Source organism: Lupinus angustifolius, chromosome LG05 (genome assembly GCF_001865875.1).
Source record: "Lupinus angustifolius cultivar Tanjil chromosome LG05, LupAngTanjil_v1.0, whole genome shotgun sequence".
NCBI lineage: Eukaryota > Viridiplantae > Streptophyta > Magnoliopsida > Fabales > Fabaceae > Lupinus > Lupinus angustifolius.
In genome coordinates, this window is record NC_032013.1 from 24466275 (window position 1) to 24490197 (window position 23923).

Below are 23923 nucleotides of genomic sequence, written 5' to 3' on the forward strand. Positions count from 1 at the left end.
GGCTTCTATTTCTTGGTGTTCTCAGAAGCAGAGGGTAGTTGCTTTATCAACTTGTGAAGCTGAATATATATCAGCATGTGCAGCTGCTTGCCAAGCTATTTGGTTGTCTTCATTATTGCTGGAACTTGGCATTGAAGAAGAAGATGTAACTGAGTTGTTCATAGACAACAAGTCAGCCATTAATCTAGCTAAAAATCCAGTTTCACATGGTAGAAGCAAGCACATTGAGATAAGATATCACTACTTAAGGCAACAAGTTGTAGAGGGCAGAATCAAACTCATACATTGCAGAAGTGATCTTCAATTGGAAGATTTAATGACTAAGCCATTGAAGATAGATAGGTTCAAAGATTTGAGAAAAATATAGGAATTCATGATTTGTTGCAAGGATAGATTTGGATTGTTGTTAGAGAGGTTTACATTGAATGTACTGTTTTTTTTGCTGCTAGATGTAGATTTTCGAATCATGGGGGGATGTTAAGAAATGTGATTCAAAAATCAGTTAAGTTAGTTGGGGGGTTTCTATAAATATTTTTCCCTAACTAACATCAAAGCACAACTTTCCAATAATAGAAACACCTTCATTCTTCTCTTTAAACTCTCTCTTACTTTCTCTGCACTTTTCTAACCAATTCATCATCCATTACAATTCAATAATTCTTCTCTGTTTTCCATCATTCAATCTCAATCATCATTCTGCACTTTCACTTTCATTTTCTTTCTTCCTTTTACACATTGTTGCACCAACATGTAACTGGTCCTGATAATCAGAGTTTTTATCCTTTTTCCTGTCTTATTCTAGTCACTTGTCTTGCCAAAGCATTTACCATGAAACAGGATAGGATTTCCCATATATGTATGTCTTCATTACACTCTTACCATGCCACTTCATTCCTCTGCCAAATCCAAGTATACTCACATTATGTTTGATTTAGAAGAGAAAAGTTAAGGGGGGAAAGATGATGAGAGAAAAGTTAAGAGGGGAAAAAGATGAGGAGAGAAAAGTTAAGAGAGGAAAATGAATAGAAAATATGATTTTTTTTAGTTGTTTGGTACGGTAGAAATTCTACATAAAGAAAGTGGAGAGAAAAGAATTTAATCATTATAATGAGATTGACATATATTTGTTGGTTTATTTTTTAGTGTACTATCTATATATTGTTAGTGTAAAATTTATATATAATCATTACATAATCCATATTTATTTGTATTACTTATTTTAAGGAGTATAAAACATGAATGATGGATAATGTAGTAATAATATATATAACTTATACAATGTAAATACATATATTTTTTCTCTCGTTTTTGCCGAATTTTAGTAAATTTTAGCAGTTATGGCCAATAAGAAATTCGAATGTTTTTTAAATGTAAAGTGTAATAATTTGGCATGGCAAGTTAAAGATTTATACAAAGTTATACATCAGTTATTATTGTATTATTTTTCTTGAAGAATCAATGATGACAAAAACATGAATGATGGATGATATATTTACAAAGTATAAAACTTATATACCGTAAGTAAATACATTTTCTCTCTCTTTCCACTTGCTTTCCTTCCAATATTGAAGAGAAAATATAAAAGCATTCCCACCATTTTTTTTCTTTCCTCACCTTTATTCAATGTAAACCAAACAATGGAAAACATGTTTTTCTTTCCTCTCCTTTTCCTTCCTCCCCTTTTACACCCAACCAAACTTAACCTCAAGCTTACAACATGTCATTAAAATTTATTAAATTAAAATAGGTGTATGCTGCCCTTTTATTTAATCAAATTGAAGAACAAAATGCACTGAGAGAGAGAAAAACTGCACCAGTAACTAATTAAGCAATGATACTTTTTAATCCATATTAATTGAAGGAATCTATGAACTCAAACAAGTAGGTGCTTGAATTTGATTTAAATAAAAAATAAAAAAAAATGATTATAAAGAAAAGTTAAGTAGTCTGATAATGTAGCCTTCCCAATACCTTACAAATTTAACTTCGATGCATGGCAGCAAAATCAAAATAAAGTTGTATATGTCTGCAGATAAAAAAATAAAAAGAAAGTTTTATATATTATTCATGCCTTAATTACGAGAAAGTATCTTAATTAAGAATTTAAGCTAAACTTAAAGTGGTTAACATGAGTAGAGATTTGATAAAATTTATTGCTGGTAGTTAAATGAAGTGATTAAGAATATTTTATGCTGCTTTTTATCAAATAATAACATGTGGTTTTAGTTCCAAGTTCCATTTTAAAAAAATGAAGAAAAACCGTGTTGAGTCCTATTCCCAATAGAGATAGATTTGAGACATGGGGTTTAACTATTAGTGTGCCGTTATCCACAAAACAAAATAGTACTGCTTTGGCATACATGTAACAGAAACAAGTAGGGTTGGTTCATGTAGTGCTAAAGAACAAACAAGAAACACAAATAATGCACCATGGTGAAGATGAAACATGGAATAAAACAAATCAAGTCACGCTTTTTACCTTATCTTTTCCATGCATGGAAAAAAGTACAAAACTTTCCTAAAGAACGGTGAAAAGGACTTTATCCCATTTATAAAGAAGCTTTTTTTAGCTCTTCAAATTAGAAAGGAGAAATGCAATAATTAAAAAATATATTTATGATACTTCATCTGAAAGAAACCAAAATAAAACACCCCAATGATCATATTCACATCATAGCAATCACATGAAACCAAAAATAATAGGTGGAAGTCAGCATCTGCTTTATGAACTAATAACAAATAAATTTATTTGATGGAATACATATATGTATAAGAGTTTTTTTGCAGCACGTCATTCATTCATCATTAATCATCACTATTAAATGAAAGTAAGATAAATGATATTAGAACAATATAACAAACTTTTACAAAAATCAATATCATTTGTCTACTCACCATACCTTAAAAATAATATAAATAAACCGTAATTGTCATTCACCTCAGTTACATGAATACAATACAACAATGAAATTCTAATGACCACCGTAATTGTTAGCGGCGATGCAATATTACTTCTACCATTAATATTACAACTACAGTTGCACTTTTATTGACCAATAACTATGAAGTTAATGGAATCTCTAATTCAAAATCATTAAAAACTTAAGTACTCTTATTGCAACTCCTATTACCAAAACCCAACCTCTGATTTTCCAAATCATATTCCACATAGAAATTCTGTTGCTGATAGTTCCCTAAGATGATAGCCGGACCACCAGCCTTCGCCGGACCGGTAGCGTCATCGGAAACAATCGTCAAACAAACCACGCTCTCATTGTTCACAAATGAGAAATAATTCGCCGCAGGCAATGCCATTTTGGCACCACCCTTAAACCCGAAAGTTAATTCCGGCAATGCAATATCGCCGCCGGAGGCATCAACTGTAAAACAAGGACTCAAACCGGATCGAGTTTCAACTTCTTTAGCTCTCGTGTTATTCTTCATTTGCTTCTCAAACTCTTGCGCCACCAATTCAAACACTGGTCTCTCCATAAACGTAAATGTTGAGCCAGAATCAACGATGGTTCCACCGTTCCCGTTAAAATCTGGTTCCAATAACCCGCTCGCAATCTTGACCCGTTTCCCACCAACCCTGATTTTCTTAAGGTTCACGTAATAGTACTCGCGAAAAACAGAATTCACTTCAGGATTTTTCTGAAACGGCGTGTAGCTTAACCCACTGGTTTTCCTGTCGCCGGAGGAACCAATCTGCAAAACTAGGTCACTATTCTCCGGCGAGTCGTCGAACTTGTGAGAAACTAAGCAGTAAGAGAATCTCTTCAACCCCATTTGTGACGGAAGCGATTCTAAACCTCGTCCAAATCCTGCAATCCCCGAAGGTTGTCGAATTGATAAAAGAGAACAACCAACAAGAAAATCATTGAAAATTTTCCCCGGGAAGTTGAGATTTTCTGAGAGTAATAAACCCGCTGTGGAACCCAACCCATATTGAATTATATATGTAGGACAATTAAAGGTACAATTTTGAGTATTTGGGTTGCAACCATTACAACGAGATTGAACGTCAGAACCAAAAATCCACCCACATTTTGGGTTAGTACAACCCACGATTTTTGAAGAGATTGAGTTTCTTGGAATGAATTTAGATATTCTTGTTGGGTCAATATTGGGAAAGGAACAAGTAAAACAAGTGTAACGAGAGGAACATGGGAACCAGACAAGACTGCTTCCAGTGTCTAAGACAAAGGACGAGGTTTGAGTTGGTGTTCCAAATTTAAGATCGATGGAGTAACCACCGTAGGTTTTAGGGTGGATTTGGGTGGTGACAGTTGAAGGGTGGTTATTGTTGCGGTGTTTGAGGTGGTGGGCGCGTGTTAGAGAAGAAGAAGCGGCGAGTTTGAGGGATTGGAATGGATCTGGTGGTGATGAATGGTGGTTGGTGAATAAGGGAGAAAGAGGAAGGGTAATTGTGTATGGGTTAGATGAAGTTAATGTGATGAATGAGAAGAGGAGATAGAGAATAATGTAAAGATACGCCATTGGAAATTGTGCTTGATGTTTGAGAGTGTGTGTTTAGAAATGGGGATAGAAGTTAGAAACAACATGAATGAATGGACCTGTTTATGTTGGTTTATTTATAACAACAGCTAGTTTATGAAGAAACAATTTTATATATTGACATTGTGTTATTAACTATATATGTTTAATTTTTATTAAATTTTCTAAAAAGTAATATATATTTATTATATATAAATCTTTACACAAAGCCAAGTTGTATATATTATATTCTAACAATTTTTATAATTGTTACTTGTATCGTTCATATAAATTAATCTTTTAACTTAGTTTTATACTTGATGATCTAATATGATTTTAAAGTACTAGACTGACTTCGTATTGAAATAATATATGCTTCTTTGAAAATATTTATCTTAAGAGCATAAAGTATCTCCTCCGACCATCAAAATTATGACATGTGTCCTATTTAATAATTTTTTAAAACTAAACAAAACAGTATACATATCATACTTTTATTGGCTGGATGAGATAAAATACCTGTGTGAGGAGGTATTTTATTCTATTTTCTTAAAGCAAACCTTTTCTATAATTTTTATTATAAATTTTGATGCACTAAGTGAGTATGACACTTATGTACATTTCAACTTAATATAAAATTTTCTTATACCAATATATTACTTATACTTATAATTATTACTAGTATTATGTATAAACAAAGATGTAAAAATAATTGATTGATAATTGGTGTAGAGTAACCGCGAAAATTTATACCAAAGTATAGAATCATGCTTGGAATGATGGCTGAAGGGTTAACCCAACTACACGTTCACATAGGAAAAAGCTAGTTTCATATGTCAAGCCCAAGTTAGGAGTTTAAGTTCACTCAAACACACTTTTATCTTTGGATTGCATTGCACTTAAATATCTAGAAAGATTCATGAGTTTGTGTCGTAAGCATAAACTTTGACATTAATTTATTGAACATATCAGTTTTATAATAGCCAAATAGTCTTTTAAAAATATCAGAAAAAATCATATTTATAATAACTTGGATAAGACTGAAAAATATTTTTTGTCTGAGGGCCTCATTATTCTAGAAAAAATTGTTGAAGATGGCAACGTTGGAATGACTAAATAATTGTAGAAGGTATAAGCAAATACCTAATAAATTTTTGGAACTTAAGTTTAGAAAGATGTTAAAGAGATGTAGAGAAGGTTTATAAACAAATAGGGGCAGAGTTAAGAGTGAAAACAAAAACAGTCCTTTAAAAATTAGAGACAGACTTTTGGGTATGTGAATTGGAATTAGTATAAAGCTGAATTCATTAATAATAATTTTTAGACAATACATAGATATTATACACTATATTGAATATTTAGAGTCTCTTTGAGAGTTAACGATTGGAGGGCAATGGAGGGAGGAAAATGTTTCATAGCTATGAAATACACTTGTTCTAGCTCGGTCATACTTGGGCTGTCAACCCCAAAGAATCTATTAGCCCAGATCCTCGGGTTGCCCCCTTCTACCCGAGTAACCCGTGTAGTACATTGCTTGTCCCCGTCGTTCATCTTAGATGGGTCCACCCATGGCAGATGCAATAAATGTTCTTGACGCGACATTAAGGCATCTGACACGCTATTTAATGCACCACAGACATGTTATTTAATGTCCTTTGACATACCATTTAATGTGCCGCTGACTCACCATCAATGTCAGACAACAAACCACTTGTCACGCCGCTAGAACATTTTACCTGCCCCAACAAATCGACAATGGCAGATTCATAGGTCAAGCAAGGACGACTAGAGTATGTCCCTTGTGTCCAACACTAGTGCAACCATCTCACCAAGCTAGCCAGAGTCATCCCCCAAACACCACCCCAGAAGCACCCACTACCCAACAACTCCTCCACATGATCCAAACTCAAGGCCGAAATATCCAACTACTAGCCGAGCTTCGCCACTCCTCACAAGTAAGACATCATTTCACTAAAACCATCATGTCCTCACTACTCCCAAAACATCTTACCCGACCCAACAACATCGACCAATACAATGGAACAAGTGACCCACAGGATCATTTAGATGTCTTTGAAGCCTTAATGCTTTTTCATGGGGCCACCGACCCCATCATGTGTCGAGCATTCCCCCTCACTCTGAAACGTGCTGCCTTGCAGTGGTTTACTCGGATCGCACCAAACAGCATCGACCAATGGGCCATTCTGGCCAACGGATTCAACATCCGCTTCACAACAAACAAAGAGCAGCCTCACTCTTCCTACATCCTGTCCGGTATACGACAGGAGTCCCATAAGCCCCTCCGAGTTTACCTAGACAGATTCACCTCAGAGGCCATGAAGGTTCGCACCCTTAGCCCGGAGGTGGCGGTGCATATTTTAGTGACAGGCTTGCAGGATGGCCTCTTCATACAGGAGTTGGCTAAATATTCAGACCTCACAATGGAAGAACTCCGATCTAAGGCTAAGCAATTCATCAATCTGGAAGAAACCCATCCTAATCGCCTATCCACCGAACATAGAGAATACCAACTCCCCTCACTGGAAGCCAAACGCCCAAAAACACACGAACAACCTCGAGAAGATCCACCCTGACAACCCAAAAAAACTAAATACACCTCCTACACCCCCTCAATGTTAGCCGCAATAGAATCCTGCAAGAAGTTTTGGCCATCCATTTAGTCCAGCTCCCCAAACCCAATTCGGGCAGGAAATTAGGGACCCAAGACCGCTCCAAATATTGTGTCTTCCACACCTTCTTTGGCCACGTAACAGAAGAGTGTACCCAACTGAGGGACATTATCGAAGACCTGATTCAAGCTAGGCACCTCCAGCAATTTATAGCTCGGACCTGCCAAGAGCGATCACCACCTCTGGGTCGATCCAGTCCTCCTCGAAGACGCCCCCTCCCCCCCCCCAAATGAACAGGCACGCCCTCCGAATAGAGACTAGAGAGACCATTATCGCTCCAACAATAGACGCAATAGATTCTGGTGGACATCAACACTATATCTGGAAGATTCGCTACTAGTAGTATATCTAGGGCAGCCCAGAAAAGGTATGTTCGGGAAGTCATGCAATCAACTTTCCGCAAACCCCGCCAGTATTAGGGCCACCAAGAAGCACCCCCGAACTATTTTGATGACCGTGATTATGAAGGCGTCGTCCGCAGTCATGATGATCCTCTCGTCATCACCGCCATAATGAACAATAAAAAAGTGGGACGTTTGTTTGTTGACCGAGACAGTTCAGCGGACATCATGTTTCAAGACATGTTCACAAAGATGGAACTCAAAGGTAGGGGCTTGTTGCTGTATGATGGAAAGCTTGTCGGTATCACTAGACAAGGAATCACCCCTCAGGGTTATGTTGATATATGGCTAACTGTCGGAGAACAACCTCTAACTCGAACGATTCAAGCAAAATTCCAAGTTATCGACTGTGTCTCGGCTTACAATGCCATACTCGGTCGACCAACACTAAACCATCTTGAAGCAATTGTCTCCACCCCGCATCTTTGCATGAAGTTTCTCTCATCCAATCTCTGGGTATGCACGGATAGGGGGGACCAACAGAGTGCAAGAAGTTGATATCAGATGAGTCTTCGGCCGAACCACACTTCAGTACGGGCACCACCCCCAAGAAAAAATAGTGGGGCGTGCACTTGGTAGAGCTAGATGTCAGGCCAGACGCAGAAGACCTACGACCACAGCCAGAAGGAGAAAAAACCTCCCTTCAACACGGCCCCTTAAAATAAAATATGGTATATATCGGTTGTATTCTCGACGAAACTCAAAGGTCCAAACTGATCAAGTGTTTGAAGACCAACAAGGATCTTTTTGCCTAGTCCGCTGCGAATATGCCTGGAATCGACCCCTCACTGGCCTGCCATCGACTCACGATGAATCCAGGGGCAAGGCCAGTGGCCCAGAAGAAAAGAAAGATGGGCACCGAAAGAACAACCGAGGTTACTCAGAAGATATCAAAACTGCCAGAGGCCGACTTTATCTGAGAAATAGCATATACCACCTAGTTGTTAAACGTCGTGCTAGTCATAAAACCACCTGGAAAGTGGTGGATGTGTGTGGATTATACAGATTTGAACAAAGTGTACCCAAAAGATCCATACCCCATCCCAAACATTGATCATCTTGTAGACAATTCATATGGGTACCAATTTCTATCATTTATGGATGCTTAATCGAGATATAACCAGACCCCATGTACCCCCCAGATCAAGACAAGACTGCCTTCATTACACCCAAGACGGCTTACTGTTACATAGTCATGCCATTCGGTCTGAAGAATGCAGGGGTCGCGTACTAGAGAATGATGAACATCATTTTTAGAGATCAGATTGGAAGAAACGTGGAGGTCTATATGGGCGACATGATCGCCAAGAGTCTAGCAACAGAAGATCATGTGACTATCCTGAATGTCATCTTCGCAAGTTTAATATGCACCTCAACCCAAACAAGTGTACATTCGGAGTCGAAGCCGTCAAATTCTTGGGATTTCTGTTAACAAGTCAGGGTATTGAGGCCAACCCAGCAAAGTGCCAAGCAGTTATAGACATGTGCAGCCCAAGATCAGTGAAGGAAGTCCAACAACTTAATGGGCGGTTGGCAGCCTTGGCCAGGTTTCTTCATGCATCTGCCAAACATTCCATCCCACTATTCCAGCTCCTAAAAAAGAGCAATACTTTTACTTGGTTAGAAGATTGTGAAGCAGCTTTTCAAACCTTCAAACAATATCTGGCTACTCCCCCCGTGCTTTCTAAGCCTGCACCGGCTAAGATATTGTATGTCTACTCAGAGAAAGTAAAGATGGTCAACATCTAGTATACTTCGCCAGCAAATCATTACAAGGCCTAGAGCTCAGGTATCAGAAGTTGTTAAAGGTCGCCTACGCCCTCTTGGTAGCAACAAGACGGCTACGACAGTATTTTCAATCTCACCCTATGGTAGTCAGAACCAATCAACCTATCCACCAGATTTTGCACAAGCATGAGCTAGCCGGGGGGATGATTTCTTGGTCTATTGAACTGTCACAATTTGATATATGGTACGAGCCCAGAACGGCTATCAAAAGCCAAGTCCTGTTGGATTTTGTTGCTGAATTGACCATATAATCGGGTAGTTCCGAGCAAATATGGACTATATATGTTGACGGATCATCCAACCTTCGGGGCAGCGGAGCAGGGGTCCTATTAGACAATGGTCAGGGGATGACCATTGAGCACTCACTAACATTCACCTTTCATACATCAAACAATCAAACAGAATATGAAGCACGCATTGTCGGGTTACAGTTGACCAGAGAAATCGGGGCAGAAAAGGTCTTCATATGCAGTAATTCCCAACTCACAGTCTCTCATATTACAGGAGCCTATCAGACAAAAGGCGTGTTACTCAGGAAATACCTCGCCAAGGTTAAGGAATTAATGGCCAAGTTCGAGACAGCTTCCATCCAACACGTCTTAAGGGAACATAATATTTGGGCTGACATTTTGTCTAAACTAGCAAGCAAGAAGATTTCGGGTAACAACAGATCAGTGGTTCAAGGGACAATCCTGCAGTCAAGTGTCATGGTCGTCGAGCAAACATGGATCCTGGACGACTGGACCGACCCAATCATCAGGTACTTATCCAACGACGACTTGCCAGCGGATTAAAAGAATAGACAAAGATTCCCTAGGTATAGCTCGTAGTTCACCACAGTACAAGGTTGTTTGTATCGTTGGGGATTTTCTACTCCTGTGCGTAAATGCCTCGACCCCGATAGGGCTCGGTATGTCCTCCAAGAAATCCACGAAGGGAGTTGTGGTCATCACCTCGGAGCAGCATCACTCACCAAGATACTCTGGGCCGAATATTATTGGATGACCATGGACAAAGATGTCTCTGAGTTCACTAAGAAGTGCGCACCCTGCCAATTGTTTGCTGACCTCCACAAGCCCCCTTGAAGAGAAAACTACAACAATGACCCATGGCCATTTTGCAGATGGGGTATGGACATTCTGGGGCCATTTCCACTAGCAATCAGACAACTTAAATTTCTAATTGTGGCGGTCAACTACTTCACTAAATGGATTGAAGCTGAACCCTTATCCAACATCACGAGGTTTGGGATACCTGTTATAATAGTCACTGACAATGAAACTCAATTTTCTGACCGGAAGTTCAGAGGACTACTGTCAGGCCTTCACATCAAACAACAGTTCACTTTAGTTGAACACTCTCAAACAAATGGTCAGGCGGAAGCGGCTAACAAAGTCCTCCTCCGTGGGATAAAAAGAAGATTGCAAGAAGGCAAGGGAGCATGGTCGGAGCACTTACATCATGTCTTATGGGCTTACCGTACAACTCCTCTCTCCACCACCAAGGAATCGCCTTTCAACCTTACTTACGGGTTCGAGGCTATGATCCCAGGGGAGATCAGCAAACCCACCTACGGACAATACACTTTGATGAAACTGCCAACTCGACCATCTTGAGACACAACTTGGATTGTATCGAAGAGAAGAGAGACCGGGGCAGAATCAGAGAGACCACCGTCAAAATGAGAGCCACAGAAATACAACAGAACGGTGATACCACGAGGTTTTGAAACAGGCAGCTTAGTACTCAGGAAGGCTGACATCGGAAAGACAAAGGGCAAACTAGCACCCAATTGGGAAGAACTAAACCGAGTAACTAGCAAGACCAGCAAAGGGGCCTACAAGCTCGAAGACCTAGAAGGGAAAGAAATCCCTCGTACTTGGAATGTGACAAACTTACGACAGTTTTTCGCTTGAAAATGTAAATTTGTGCCAGACCTTTATACGGCTGAGAAAAATGATGTAACCAAATCCAACTTATATGTTAACGAGGTATTATTCAGGTATCTTTCATAAGTCCTCTTGGTCGCCAACAATATAACCTCAAGGGCATGGGCCAGTCCCCCTCTGGCAACGATTCATTCTACAAACCCAAGCCAGGACAAAGTCATATTAGTCGCCAACAATATAACCCCAGGGGCGTGGGCCAGTCTCCCTCTGGCAGCGATTCACTCTACAAACCCAAGCCAATACCAAGTCCTCTTGGTCGCTAACAATATAACCCCAGGGGCGTGGGCCAGTCCCCTTTTAGCGACGATTCACTCTACAAACCCAAGTCAGGACCAAGTCCTCTTGGTCACCAACAACGTAACCCTATGAGGCGTGGGCTAGTCCCCCTCTGACGGCAATTTCAATACTTAAGGGTTATTCAACATCCTCAAGTTCAGAAACAGTTATACTCGGATAACTAATCTTTAAGGGTTATTCAACATCCTCAAGTTCAGAAATGGTTATACCCGAATAACTGATACTTAAGGGTTATTCAACATCCTTAAGTTCAAATATGGTTATACCCAGATAACTAATACTTAATGGGTATTCCACATTCTCATAAAAGTTCAACAACATTTTAAACCGAGCAATTGTTACTTAATGGATATTACATTCTCATTCAAGTTCAACAATAATTTTAAAACCGAGCAACTGTTACTTAAGGGATATTTTATTCTCATTCTAGTTCAACAACATTTTAACCGAGCAACTGTTACTTAATACGTATTCCACATTCTCGTTCCAGTTTAATATCAATTCACCGGTTAACATAACATTCTCATTCAAGTTCAAAAATGGTTAACCGAACATTTACTACTTGAGGAATGACCATATTTTAATAGTGATATTCGGTCAACCCTCATTTCAACACCAGTTAGGTTGTAAGCCAGATCTTACTGAATATTCAGACGATTAGTTATCTGATTGGTTGATTAGTCAATTTAATTATTCCGGTCAACAAGATATTACAAGTGGAGAAACAAATTGACACAGTAGATAAAATGACAAAAGGTCTTCATTGTAAACACAATAGATAAAATAACAAAAGGTCTTCATTGAAAGCAAGAAATTACAAGTATAGAAAAAAATTAAAAACAACTAAACCTAATTCCCCCCGCCACTTCTAGTCAGAACTGGGAGGGCAACATGGCCTTCATCTTCATCCACGATGAGCCCGCCCTCAAGAGTAACTCGAGCACCTATCCTCGTCAAAGACAAGTCAGCATCATGATAAACCAAGTCGACTTGGGCAAGGGCATTATCCCAGCCAGCATTAGTCGCCCAATCAACATCATCCTCCAGCTTTAGGTAAGCAGCCTTGAGGTCATCCAGCTTCTTATGCACCTGTGCATTCTCAGCCTCCGACGTCTTCAACTTATCCCAAAGTTGAAGTCTCTCGTCTTCACTCCTTTGAAGCCGATCAGCCAGAGCCTGCGCCTCCCGTTTAGCGGCCCTCACGTCTATCTTGTCCAGCATCTCCGCTTCCCGGGCATCCTTCAGCTTGAGGGACACCGCAGAGAGTTGCTCAGCAGACGAGAGGCTCTGAGCCTCCAAGTTCTTCACAACTTCGGCATGCTTCTCCTTCAACTCATGAAGCTCACCTGAATGAAGCTTTTGTAGGTTGGCCAAAGCATTTTCCCCTACCCGGGTGGCGAGCACCCCCTCACCTTCAAGATATTTGGCGACTAAAGCCACCATAACCCCCACCTCCCAGGTCCTCCTCAACAGGTCCACCAGAGGTACCCCATTCATAACGTCCTTCACTCCCGGGTTGACCAAACCCTCTTCAACGATCATGGGAATGTTGTAAGTAGTCTTAAGGCGGAGGGGGCCAGACTTACCCTTGCCAGAGGACTTGCCCGACATCTACTTCCCCGGTTGTGTGCCCTCCTCTGAGGTCGCTTCAGGAGGGCTGGCAGGCTTCTCAATTAGGCTCCTTCTACTTCCCTGGCTGCTGCAACACTTCAATGTACCACCCCTCAAAGGGGATTTTTGCTCCTATCTGTCGGCAGACCTGCTCATACATATAAAAGCTCCACCTATTATTTGTCTCAAATAAGATGTCTCGGCAAACTTGCTCTTAAGCAATAAGATTGTACCACTGGATATCATTAGCCGGTCGTCAGCACCTCTACTGCTGGACGTACATCTGATGGGAAATAAGATGGGGTTCCCCTAACCTCTTGATCAACCCACCAATAGCGGCACTCATTACCCGCCATGTCCTTTGGGATAATAAACTGATCAGCCCAATCATCAAAATTCTGCCCTATAGTAGACCTGTCATCAGAAGAACTGTCAGAATCCGAGATGGACATATTATCCAAGACATGACGCCACTTCTTTGAGAAAGCCACCTGGTCAATCAAGGCGGCCCTATGCCCGACCTTTTACTCCCTCAGATCGCGCAACAAGGTCGGCATGGATAGATGGTTAGATTGCCTCCAAGAGGAACAACTACTAACCGGGGCTTCAACGTGTTGGCCTCGTTGGCCACAGCAGCGAGTTGCATTAGTAAAAATGGGTGGAGGTCCGGATAAGATCTTCACCTCATCAGGGCTTGAATCCCCGCCTAACGATGCCATAAGTGCTTAGAATGTTATTAAAAAAATCAAAGGAGAGAAAGAAGTTACCGAGTTAATGGAAGTAGAAAATTCCGGAAGAAAATTAGAGATCAGATTCAAACAATGCGTATGTTCGGCAGAAGACAATTTCTCATAAGGCAAAGTGAAGAATTATGAAGAATGGAACCCCTATTTATAGGGAGAGACCCAGGCCCAGACCTCCCCAAGGGCCCAGCCTAAAACGTGCATCCACCTGTTCAAAATCACTCAAGGACAATCTAATGGTGACACAAAAACCCAGGCAACAGAACTTAAATGAACAGACACGTCGATCTATCGTTCCAATTTTAGACGAAACGCCAAGCATTCTCCCATGTGTCTGATAAAAACCCTTAGCCATTATGACCTACCCATATACCTACCTAAAAACCCTACCCATATTCCATTGCGCCAAATCAGAATGATTTAAGTCTACTAGCCCGGTCATACTCGGGATTGTCAATCCCATAGAGTCTACTAGCACGGTCATCTCTGACCGGCCTAGTAGACTGGGGGCAACTGTTCCAGCCCGATCATACTCAGGTTGTCAACCCCATAGAGTCTACTAGCTCGGTCATCTTTGACCAGCCTAATAGACTAGGGAAACTATTACAGCCCGGTCATACTCGGGCTGAAGCCCCAAAGAATCTATTAGCCCAGATCCTCGGGTTGTCCCCTTCTACCCGAGTACCTCGTGCAGTACTCCACATGTCCTTGTCATTCGCCTTAGATGGGTCCACCCATGGCAGAGCCTAAGTGGAATAAATGGAAAATGCCATATTTTCTTCCCAAGGATGTGGATATGGATAGTTCAACTTACAACATTACATGAACTGGGATTTGTCCCATATGTAGTAAATAATATGGAGATATTATACATAGTCAATTCCTGATAAACGATGAATGTTGTGTTACATAATTGACTGCCAACATAACATTTTGTCAAATTTTTATGATAAAAGTTAACAATGTGATGGAGCAAATAGTACTAGAATAGAAAAATGTCTCTAGATTATGTTCTTTTGGGGAGCACTCTCACAATGAGTGTCACACCATGTATCATGGATGGAGATCTGTTGTTCCCAACCTTGTCCCCAACCATGTCTCTAACCAATCACAATAAAGCAAAATTGATAAAGTTATGAATATTTAATTTTTTTTAACTGACATGACATAATATGATTGGTTTGGGATAGCAGATCTTTGTCCATGTATCATGATCTTGTGATTGGTTGAAAAATATATATTTAAATTAAAATTTAACTTTTAAATATTTTTTAACCAATCAAAGGTCATAGCACATGGAGTGACACTTATTATGGAATAGCAGATGTGCACCCGTTCTTTTGATGACTCTGACCAAAGACCAGGAAATACTCCAAATTGCATTGTGTCTAACAAAAGATAAAGGTAGCACAAATATACATATACATATACCCTCACTGTGATCATTTCATGGATTCTCATCCACTTAAAAACGCACTAAACAAATTAAATCATCTTATCTAGGGAATTAAGTAGATCAAGAACAACGATAAGAAATAAACCATAGAGTGGTACATCACGCGTAGTTTCTCAAAAGTTCTCAGGACTATCATCCAATTGTTTCTCGTCTTCTATATCTACCTCTAAAATCTCCTGAAAACAAAGCATAAAAAATGAACAATTCTCTTTGCTTAAAATAGATAGCTATATCTAAACCGGATCTTTTTTGCTTAAAATATCGATTATTACAACCACTAAAACGTTATAACCAGATCCACCTAATTATCAATGTACAAAATATTGGGTACCCACATTATTGGTATTATCAATGTTTACCATTTATTGAAAGAAGTATATACTGTTACTAGGTTAATGATATAATAATGCTATGTAACTAATGTTTTGTTTAACAATTTACATCTGGTCTATAATTATATGTTCAGGAATAACATCCTCATTAAAACATAGAGAAAAAAAGCATTAAGGATTTATTTGCGAATTAGATATTGAAAGGCAATGGAAAGAAAGCAAATAATTCAGAGTCATAAAATGTATTTGTAAAACTGTAAAAACTAACTCGCAATCAGACCCTAAGAAACTTACAGGAATCCTTTGTTTCATATAATTAGCCACTCTGGCTAGGACAGTGGAACGTTTGTGCCAAAACCGACCCTTGAGGCTAATCTTCACAAAAGGACCATCCAACTCCACTAGTTCAACCTTTCCTGCATGAATTCAGGAAGACAGGATCAGGATATAAAGTATACCATAACTCATAAGACTTACTCTAGCAATGTTAGTAATAAGCTTTTTCTTCAATACATTCTCATTACTTGGTGGATTTATGTGGCATTCATCTAACAACATATTATTTGAGGCATTATTTTTCACATGAGACTCATTAAATAAAAAGTGAACTGATATAATTTAATTAGTCTTATATCATATCAGATAATTGAGAGCTTGATAAAAAATGAACATTATGAAGTATTTTTTTAACATCATTCTTGTTAACATTTCTCAGCTACTCCATATTAGTATGTCAATGATTATTTGGGAAATTGCTAGAAGGTGCTGGAGCTATTATTTTGCTGACTAAGGAAGTAGATTAGTTGACGGCTAATTAAGGTTTTAAATATCAATTACAGTTTCAGAAACTCTCAAAACCTTGACGTTTTGGACAATTACGGGCTGATGCGGCCACAATAGTCCCAAAACCGTCAAATATCAAAGTCATTAACAGTAGGGGACCCAGATTTAAAATCTTAACGGCATTCTCATGAGAGCTCTAGAGACCACCAAATAAGAGATTTCTAATGTAACTTGCATCACCGCCTATGCAACTAGTATAAATAGGCTTAGAGGTTAGTTGTGGCAAGTTACAACTGTATAAGCAAGAGAGGAAGTAAGAAGTGTACAGCAAGTATAAGTGCTACAGCTTGTAAGAGTGAAAAGTTGTAGCAATAAGCCACTAAGCCCCAAGGCTTCAAGTCTTAGAATTTGAGAGTGAAACAAATATAGGTATAAGGCACCAAGTTGTACTAATTTCTTTGTTAGACAAAGTTTAGTTTTCTACATTAGAGGTGTATCACCATTCAATTAATATGATGCATAGGCATACATTTTTAGTTGCTTATTAGTATTGATTTAAATTGCATGATGCGGACACAATATTGACTGCAACAATTGCAACCTCATTTGGGTTGCATCAAATTTAAAAATATTTTTTCAATCACAAAACAATTCACACCAGAACAACCACAATCCATATCGCAACGGCTGCGATGGTAATATGCGTGACCGCAATCTAAAACAATGCTTATTACTTAAAAAAGAGGAACTCAAATCAACCATTACTGCATAGACTAATCCATTGTTACATATTTACATAAACTAACCCAAATCACCAACCAAAAATATGTTTTTATGAACAAACAAAATTACCTGTCATGCCAACAGAAGTGTCAAAGATCTGACCCAGCTCCTCTCTAGCATCAACCAAAACCTGTCTTACATTGTTTTCTGTGAGGTCAAGTGGAGGTGGAACTGAAAGAGAAGCTGATAAAGGTTTCAACTTTCTCCATGGTTTACCACTTTTCATGAAACCCATTGTTTGGAATGGTGAATTGCGCAAAGGGGTTGTTTTTAATGGCAACTTTGGGAGAGTAGAGTACAAGGTATGGTAACTAGTGTTGCAGGGTGCAGCTGGTGAGAGTGTTATTGAGCTTACATTATGGATGTTAAAAACACAACAGAGACATTTCTGAGTTAGTGACATGTTCCTTCAATCTGCAACAACTTTTTTATTCTAATATATTGCAAAATCAAAATATTTGGATGAGTGGTGATGTTCTATTGCAGATTCTGGTTCAAAACCTTGCCACTTTTGTAAGGAAAATTGGGAAAAAAGTGAGTGAGTAGCTTCGGATGTGGCGATATGGATAAGCCACAATACTACCTGGACAAAAAAGAAGGCTACAAAATAAAAAATAAAAAATAAAGACTAGCCCAGAAATTGTAGTAATATTTTGAAATAATAATCAAGCTCTTATTAGTTTATGTTGTTCATGTTTTGAATAAGAACCCCTTAATTTCTCATCATTACCATTGATTTTTTTTTGGATTTTTTTTAAGATGGCAATAGACAATAAAATTTTATTAGAAAGTTTTCAGGTCATAATATAAGAAATCTTAAATGTTGAGACTCATTCTCTTATATTAAACTATAATTTTAATCATGTAATGCATATGTAACATTTTTGTTTTGTTGATATTTATAAAACATATAAGAATGTTTTTCGATTTACTCCAAAAGTATGACCATGTTGAAAATTTGAATAAAAAATCCAAAGAATAAATAATTTGATTCTTCATCATGTATTAAAATTTAAATTAAAAATATCAACAAGAAAAATCCTCAATATTGTAAAATTAATGTAATCAAGTTTAGGAATACAATTTGTATGTAAGCAATGTTATATGATTATCACATTTTTTATTATTTTTAGTCTCCTTGCTTTTAAAAGTCATCCATGGGAAGAAAAAAAAGGATCCACCTAGCATGTCTATAATTTCAAGCATGTGAGAGCTTATATAAACTAAGGATTTTTATTGTTTTAGTAAATTATTTTAATAAAAACACCTGGTTGAATATTGAAGTCATAAGAAATGTAAAAGAAAAATATATGTACTATATTATATAATAGGGAAGTGAATGTAACAAAAACATAAATACTAGCGAAGTGTATCTGTAAATAGATTAATTAAAAGCTTATCACTTGATAGCTTGTGATCTTCCTATCAGCTTTTTTAAGCACATTATAAGCTTATAAGGTAACCTTGTGAAATAAACTAGAAAAAACTATAGAAAACTCATCAAGTATTTTCACAAGTGCTTTAAAACACCTACTTAAGTGCTTATATATGATAAGCAAAAATAAACTTTATATAGATTCTTCAAAATGCTCCCTTAATCAAAAAGCTAAAATCAGTTTCATATTTCTTCTAGTCAATAGCTCCAGGCTTGATAAAGTCATAGAACTAAGGCTGCTTAGATCTCCATTAAACATGCCACACAAATACAATAATCAAGAGAATTTGTAAACTTAATACATAATTCACTTCAAAATCCAGGTATACCAGCATGCATTTCTAACCACGCTTAGGCCCCAGCAGCTTAAAATTGAAAAGGACTCTCACATTACAAAATAAAGTTCAAATAAATAATACTTTTACACCCAATTAATTGGTACATATGAGCAATACATATTCTTAATAACTCTTATCCTCCTTACACAGCTGCAAAGTACTCTTTGCTAAGTTTAGGGTCTGGTTTCATTGACTTCTCACCAGGCTTCCATCCGGCAGGGCAAACTTCATCTGGGTTCTCTTGCACATACTGCAAGGCCTGCAATACCGATGCATATGAATGGGAGCAACACAAATATATGAAGGATATGAGGGAAAAAGAAACACGAAAAAAGTGATATACTGTTAAATGTTCGATCTTGGTGTAATCCTAATTAAGTGCGTTGTTACCTGGAGTGTTCTCTTTGTCTCATCAACACTTCTACCAATTCCAAGGTTATTGATGGTGGAATGCTGGATAACCCCTTCCTTGTCAATGATGAACAATCCTCTCAATGCAATCCCCTAAATCAATTGGAATCATTACAATGCAGGTTCAAAAAAAGTGGAATGAAAAGCAATAATTTCACAGCGAAGATTTTATTACATGATGCAACCTACAAAATGTGTGTTTGGGTGAGCATTTGCAAAAAATGATTTGGATTTAAACTTGATTTTAAAAAATGATTTCGGTTAAAACTGAGTTTCAAGTTAGGTGATTTATGTTTGGGTGTTTTTTGTCTTTCTAAAGCACCCAAACATGGAAAGTAAAACATAAAAGATATTGGGATTGGAGGAAAGGAAAATGAATAACCATAGTTTAGGACATAATGTCAAAACTTACCTGGTCAGGAATGAGAACACCATAAGATTTTGATATGGATTTGGTGATATCAGAAATCAAAGGATACTTCAAGTCACCCAGACCACCTGACTTTCTATCAGTTTGAACCCATGCAAGGTGCGAGAACTACAATAACAATAACATTAATAATACCTTCATAAAACGGTAACTGTAACGTAGAGAAAGTAGTAGATTATAACATAAAGAGCATGCATATACATTCTGGAATGTTGTTTGCCAGTCTGCAAAAGTTACATGCTTAATGAATCTTATGAATCTCATAATTCTCATTACATTGGTAGATCAAGAAAAACACATTTCAATTATCTAAGTTTGAATGAAGTTGCTGTCATCAAGATATTTTGCTTTTTGCTTTATTTATTAAGTAATTTCCACTAACCATCACTTGCATATATATTCTAGTTGAATGAAATCTGAATTGTTAAGGCCTAAAACTATGTGAAGACTGCAAAGTGGAGCAAGTCTTTGAGTATCTTTCATTTTCTTCGGTAGCTAATATACCACAGGGAGAAGTATATCATGACTCATGAGAGCCAGTAGCTAAGGAAATAGTTCTTAAAAACAAAAGCAGTCAAAACCAACTCACCACACTGTCAACGGAAACACCCAATATCTCTGTATTTAGTTCCTCAAACTCTGCATGACGGTCGCTGAAGGCAGTGATTTCTGTAAAGCAGTAAAAATATTAGGATGCAAAAAAAAAGGGAATCCATAGCAATCTAGATCGGAGCAGTTTACAGAAGGACAAAAGTTAGGTGTTGTTCTTCAAGTACTAATGGTTTTGTTGTACACATGAATATCACATCTATAACTGTTAATCAATGAAAATATAATGTGTATCACAGTGATTACACATGTTATACTGTTATTAACGAAGAGCGCCACAAGCACCAAAAGAACCATACCTAAGTAACAATGTTAAAGAACGGCACCTAAGTAACAATGTTCTTTAAAACCTTGTGCTGTTTTCAAATAAGTATATCACATATCTAATAGCTAATCACTGACAATATAACACGTTATTGTTACACATGCTGTACTCTCTTCAGCAGAGAGCATCACAAGCACCCGAAGAACAACCCCTAAGTTTTGTCTTCTCTAATTAATTGTGGCATTGTTGTTGTTTTTTCAATAAAAAGTATTACATATGTAACAACTAAACAACGAAAAAATATCACACATGTAATAGAAACACCTAAAAACAGCACCTTAGTTTTTGCACTAACCTGTGGGACAAACAAATGTGAAATCCAACGGATAGAAAAAGAGAATAACGTATTTCTTCCCAATGTATTCGGATAGTTTGACCTGAAAACACAGTGCTCTAGTCAAACATAAATTTCCAACCATGAAACTTTCAAAAGAACATCATTATTATTACTATAATATATATAAACAACAAAAAAACATATCAAAAGCTGAGAAAAATATAATCAATAATCTTACATTGATAAATTCCTGATCAAAAACCGCCTCTGCTTCAAAATCGGGTGCTGTATTCCCAACTAACGGAAACTCACTCTATTAAAACAAAAACAAAAGCATTCAACAACGAAAGAAAAAAAATGCATGTACTGTGACGGTGTAACACAGTTTTTACACTGTCTTTTTATCTCCACTATTCATATTGTTGTATAAATCTCTACACTGACAATGCATAAATATTTCATTCTTTGATGATAATAATAATAATGAAAGAGTTATTTGATAAAATCTTACGGAAGTGGCTCTGAGGAGGAATGTGGAGCGAGGAGTGAGGGAGGTGCGGAGAGGTTTGGTACGGAGGGGAAGGGCGGAGAAGGAGAGAGAAGAGAGTGGGAAAGTGGAAGAGAGGAATTTGGGAGAGAAGAAGGAGTTAGGGTTTGAAGTGATGAGAGAAGGAGCAGAGCATGCCATCTTCGTTACTGGTTGGTTGGGTGTAACAAGATAGAGTGATAGAAATGTAGAGGTGAACACTAATATCGACTCTTTATTTCTCTTTTTATTGGATATGAAAAACCAACAAAAAAAATGTTATATTCTTATTTCACTCCTTCAAAATTATTTGTATTCAACTTTGTCCAAAAAAAATTTAATTGTCAAATTAGTTTTTACATTTTTTTTATGACTCAAATTAATCCTTTTGCCTCCTCTCATATAATAGAGAATAATGTATCTCTACATATTATGAGACAATTTATCTCCTTAAATTCATTTAGTATTTAATATGCGTCTTATTCACTTCCTTCAAAAAGTTTTCATTTTAAAATATATTATAAAAAATAAGACATGTATCAAACATTCATTAGATTTAAGGAGATAAATTATCTTATTATTATATGAGGAGATTATATATTCTCTATTTAATATAAATTTATATGGTAGGTTAAGTGTATACAACTATACATGCCTTTTTTCATATTTTTCCCATTGAAATCAGTTAGGTGGCAGCAAACATATTTTTCCCATTATTTCTTGTTTATACAATAACAAACCAAAAATCCAAACTTGAACCTAATGACAATATATGTTATAGAATAAAAGGTATTTTTAACATGAACTCCACCTTGATCCAAATTTTGAATTTCAGGTTTAATGTTGGGTAAACATAAACCCAATACTAATATGCTCCAGTTGCTAGGTAACTAAAATATATATACTTACTAGCAAGTTATCCGTGCATTTGCACGGGACGATATTTTTTGCCGCATGATTAAGAACATATATTACATGTGCATTTATGATTAAGAATATGTATGTTGCTTGTACATTCGCATGGTTAAAACCATATATGTTACCAGTGCATTCATATTGTTTAAAATTATTAATTATATATAAAATCATAAGTTCAAACCATACGGTTTAACTGTTTAAATCGGATAAACTTAATATAGGTCATCTACTGGTTTAACATCTTGCTCGACTTTCTCAACATTGTTTTTTACACATACATAACATGATATAGTTAGTAGTATCCTATTAATCAAAAAAATCATCAATAAATTTATAATTTCATTATTATTTGATTCTAAAATAAGATTAGTATAAAAATAAATATTATTTAACTCTAAAATAGCTACAAACAATATGTTATGATTCATATTATTATTTTAATATTGCTATAGTAACATTATATTTTAATATTGTATAGGTAATCATATTCCTTTTATTTTTAAATAAATCACATGTCATGAGGGCTTGAGAGATTGACACATGTCATGAGGGCTTGAGAGATTGACACATGTCATGAGGGCTTGAGAGATTGACACATGGCATGAGGGAGTTCTTGAGAGATTGACACATGTCATGAAGGACCTTTAGTTTTGATGAGAGGTTGACACATGTCATGAAGGCTTGAGAGATTGACACATGTCAAGAGGGAGTTTTTTTTATTATATAGGTAATAGATTTGTAAAGAGTACAAGATAGGGTATAATATATGATATACTTATTTCATGATTAGAGTGAACCATGACCTTTCGGGTTCGAATTCGAGGTAGGATATCATGTGTACTAAACTCAAACTTAAAAATTAACATCGAGTAAAACTTGAACTTGAACCCATTAATAATGAGTTTAACCCGTTACATTTGGATTGAGTTCGATGGGTATTCATAGGTTTCGTTTGTCATCCCTAGTTCAATACTTCTATAAGGTTTCCAAATGAAAATTTTGTGGGGTTGAAATGATTGTTTACTCTTTGTTTTAAAATATGACATATATCATGCATGTAATTTCTATAGTACAAATTATTTTTGGAAAAAAAATGTATGCACTATCATTAGAGATGACAAAATAGGTTACTTTACTCGTGCTTATAAATACCCGTAAAAATTTAAGTTAGCGTGAGTATGTCCACATTGTATTAATAAACAAAATAACATACCCTACCAATTTTAAAACGGGCATGTGGGTGGACCGCATACATTAATCAATAATTTAAAAATAAAGAAATAATATAACAAAATTAAAAGAAATTAAATAAAGTAGTTGAAGA

The 23923-nt window shown here is 37.0% G+C and overlaps 3 protein-coding genes across 3 annotated transcripts; all 3 read right to left on the bottom strand.

Annotated features, from left to right (window-relative positions):
* On the bottom strand, positions 2927–4568 carry LOC109348328 (probable aspartyl protease At4g16563). The gene has a single exon (XM_019588716.1). The coding sequence runs from the start codon at positions 4498–4500 to the stop codon at positions 3103–3105; it is 1398 nt and encodes a 465-aa protein (XP_019444261.1). The 5' UTR covers positions 4501–4568; the 3' UTR covers positions 2927–3102.
* LOC109348329 lies at positions 15335–17931 on the bottom strand. Its single transcript, XM_019588717.1, has 4 exons — positions 17400–17931; positions 16059–16180; positions 15546–15608; positions 15335–15418 (listed from the first exon to the last, which is right to left on the bottom strand). The coding sequence occupies exons 1-3, from the start codon at positions 17731–17733 to the stop codon at positions 15546–15548; spliced, it is 519 nt and encodes a 172-aa protein (XP_019444262.1). The 5' UTR covers positions 17734–17931; the 3' UTR covers positions 15335–15418.
* LOC109348330 (2-Cys peroxiredoxin BAS1, chloroplastic-like) lies at positions 18978–21903 on the bottom strand. Its single transcript, XM_019588718.1, has 7 exons — positions 21667–21903; positions 21394–21468; positions 21174–21255; positions 20534–20613; positions 19927–20052; positions 19494–19607; positions 18978–19362 (listed from the first exon to the last, which is right to left on the bottom strand). Exons 1-7 carry the CDS (start codon positions 21841–21843, stop codon positions 19246–19248), a joined length of 771 nt encoding a protein of 256 aa, XP_019444263.1. The 5' UTR covers positions 21844–21903; the 3' UTR covers positions 18978–19245.

Excerpts from the sequence above, each read along its gene's own strand:
- LOC109348330 (XM_019588718.1), bottom strand. The coding sequence starts at position 21,843 with ATGGCATGCTCTGCTCCTTCTCTCATCACTTCAAACCCTAACTCCTTC. Across the intron at positions 21,469-21,666 it reads TCCTCCTCAGAGCCACTTCC|AGTGAGTTTCCGTTAGTTGG; the intron begins GTAAGATTTTAT and ends TTGTTTTAATAG. Across the intron at positions 20,614-21,173 it reads CACATTTGTTTGTCCCACAG|AAATCACTGCCTTCAGCGAC; the intron begins GTTAGTGCAAAA and ends ACTGCTTTACAG.
- LOC109348329 (XM_019588717.1), bottom strand. The coding sequence starts at position 17,733 with ATGTCACTAACTCAGAAATGTCTCTGTTGTGTTTTTAACATCCATAAT. Across the intron at positions 16,181-17,399 it reads CACTTCTGTTGGCATGACAG|GAAAGGTTGAACTAGTGGAG; the intron begins GTAATTTTGTTT and ends GAATTCATGCAG. Across the intron at positions 15,609-16,058 it reads ATATGAAACAAAGGATTCCT|GAGATTTTAGAGGTAGATAT; the intron begins GTAAGTTTCTTA and ends CTTTGTTTTCAG.
- LOC109348328 (XM_019588716.1), bottom strand. The coding sequence starts at position 4,500 with ATGGCGTATCTTTACATTATTCTCTATCTCCTCTTCTCATTCATCACA.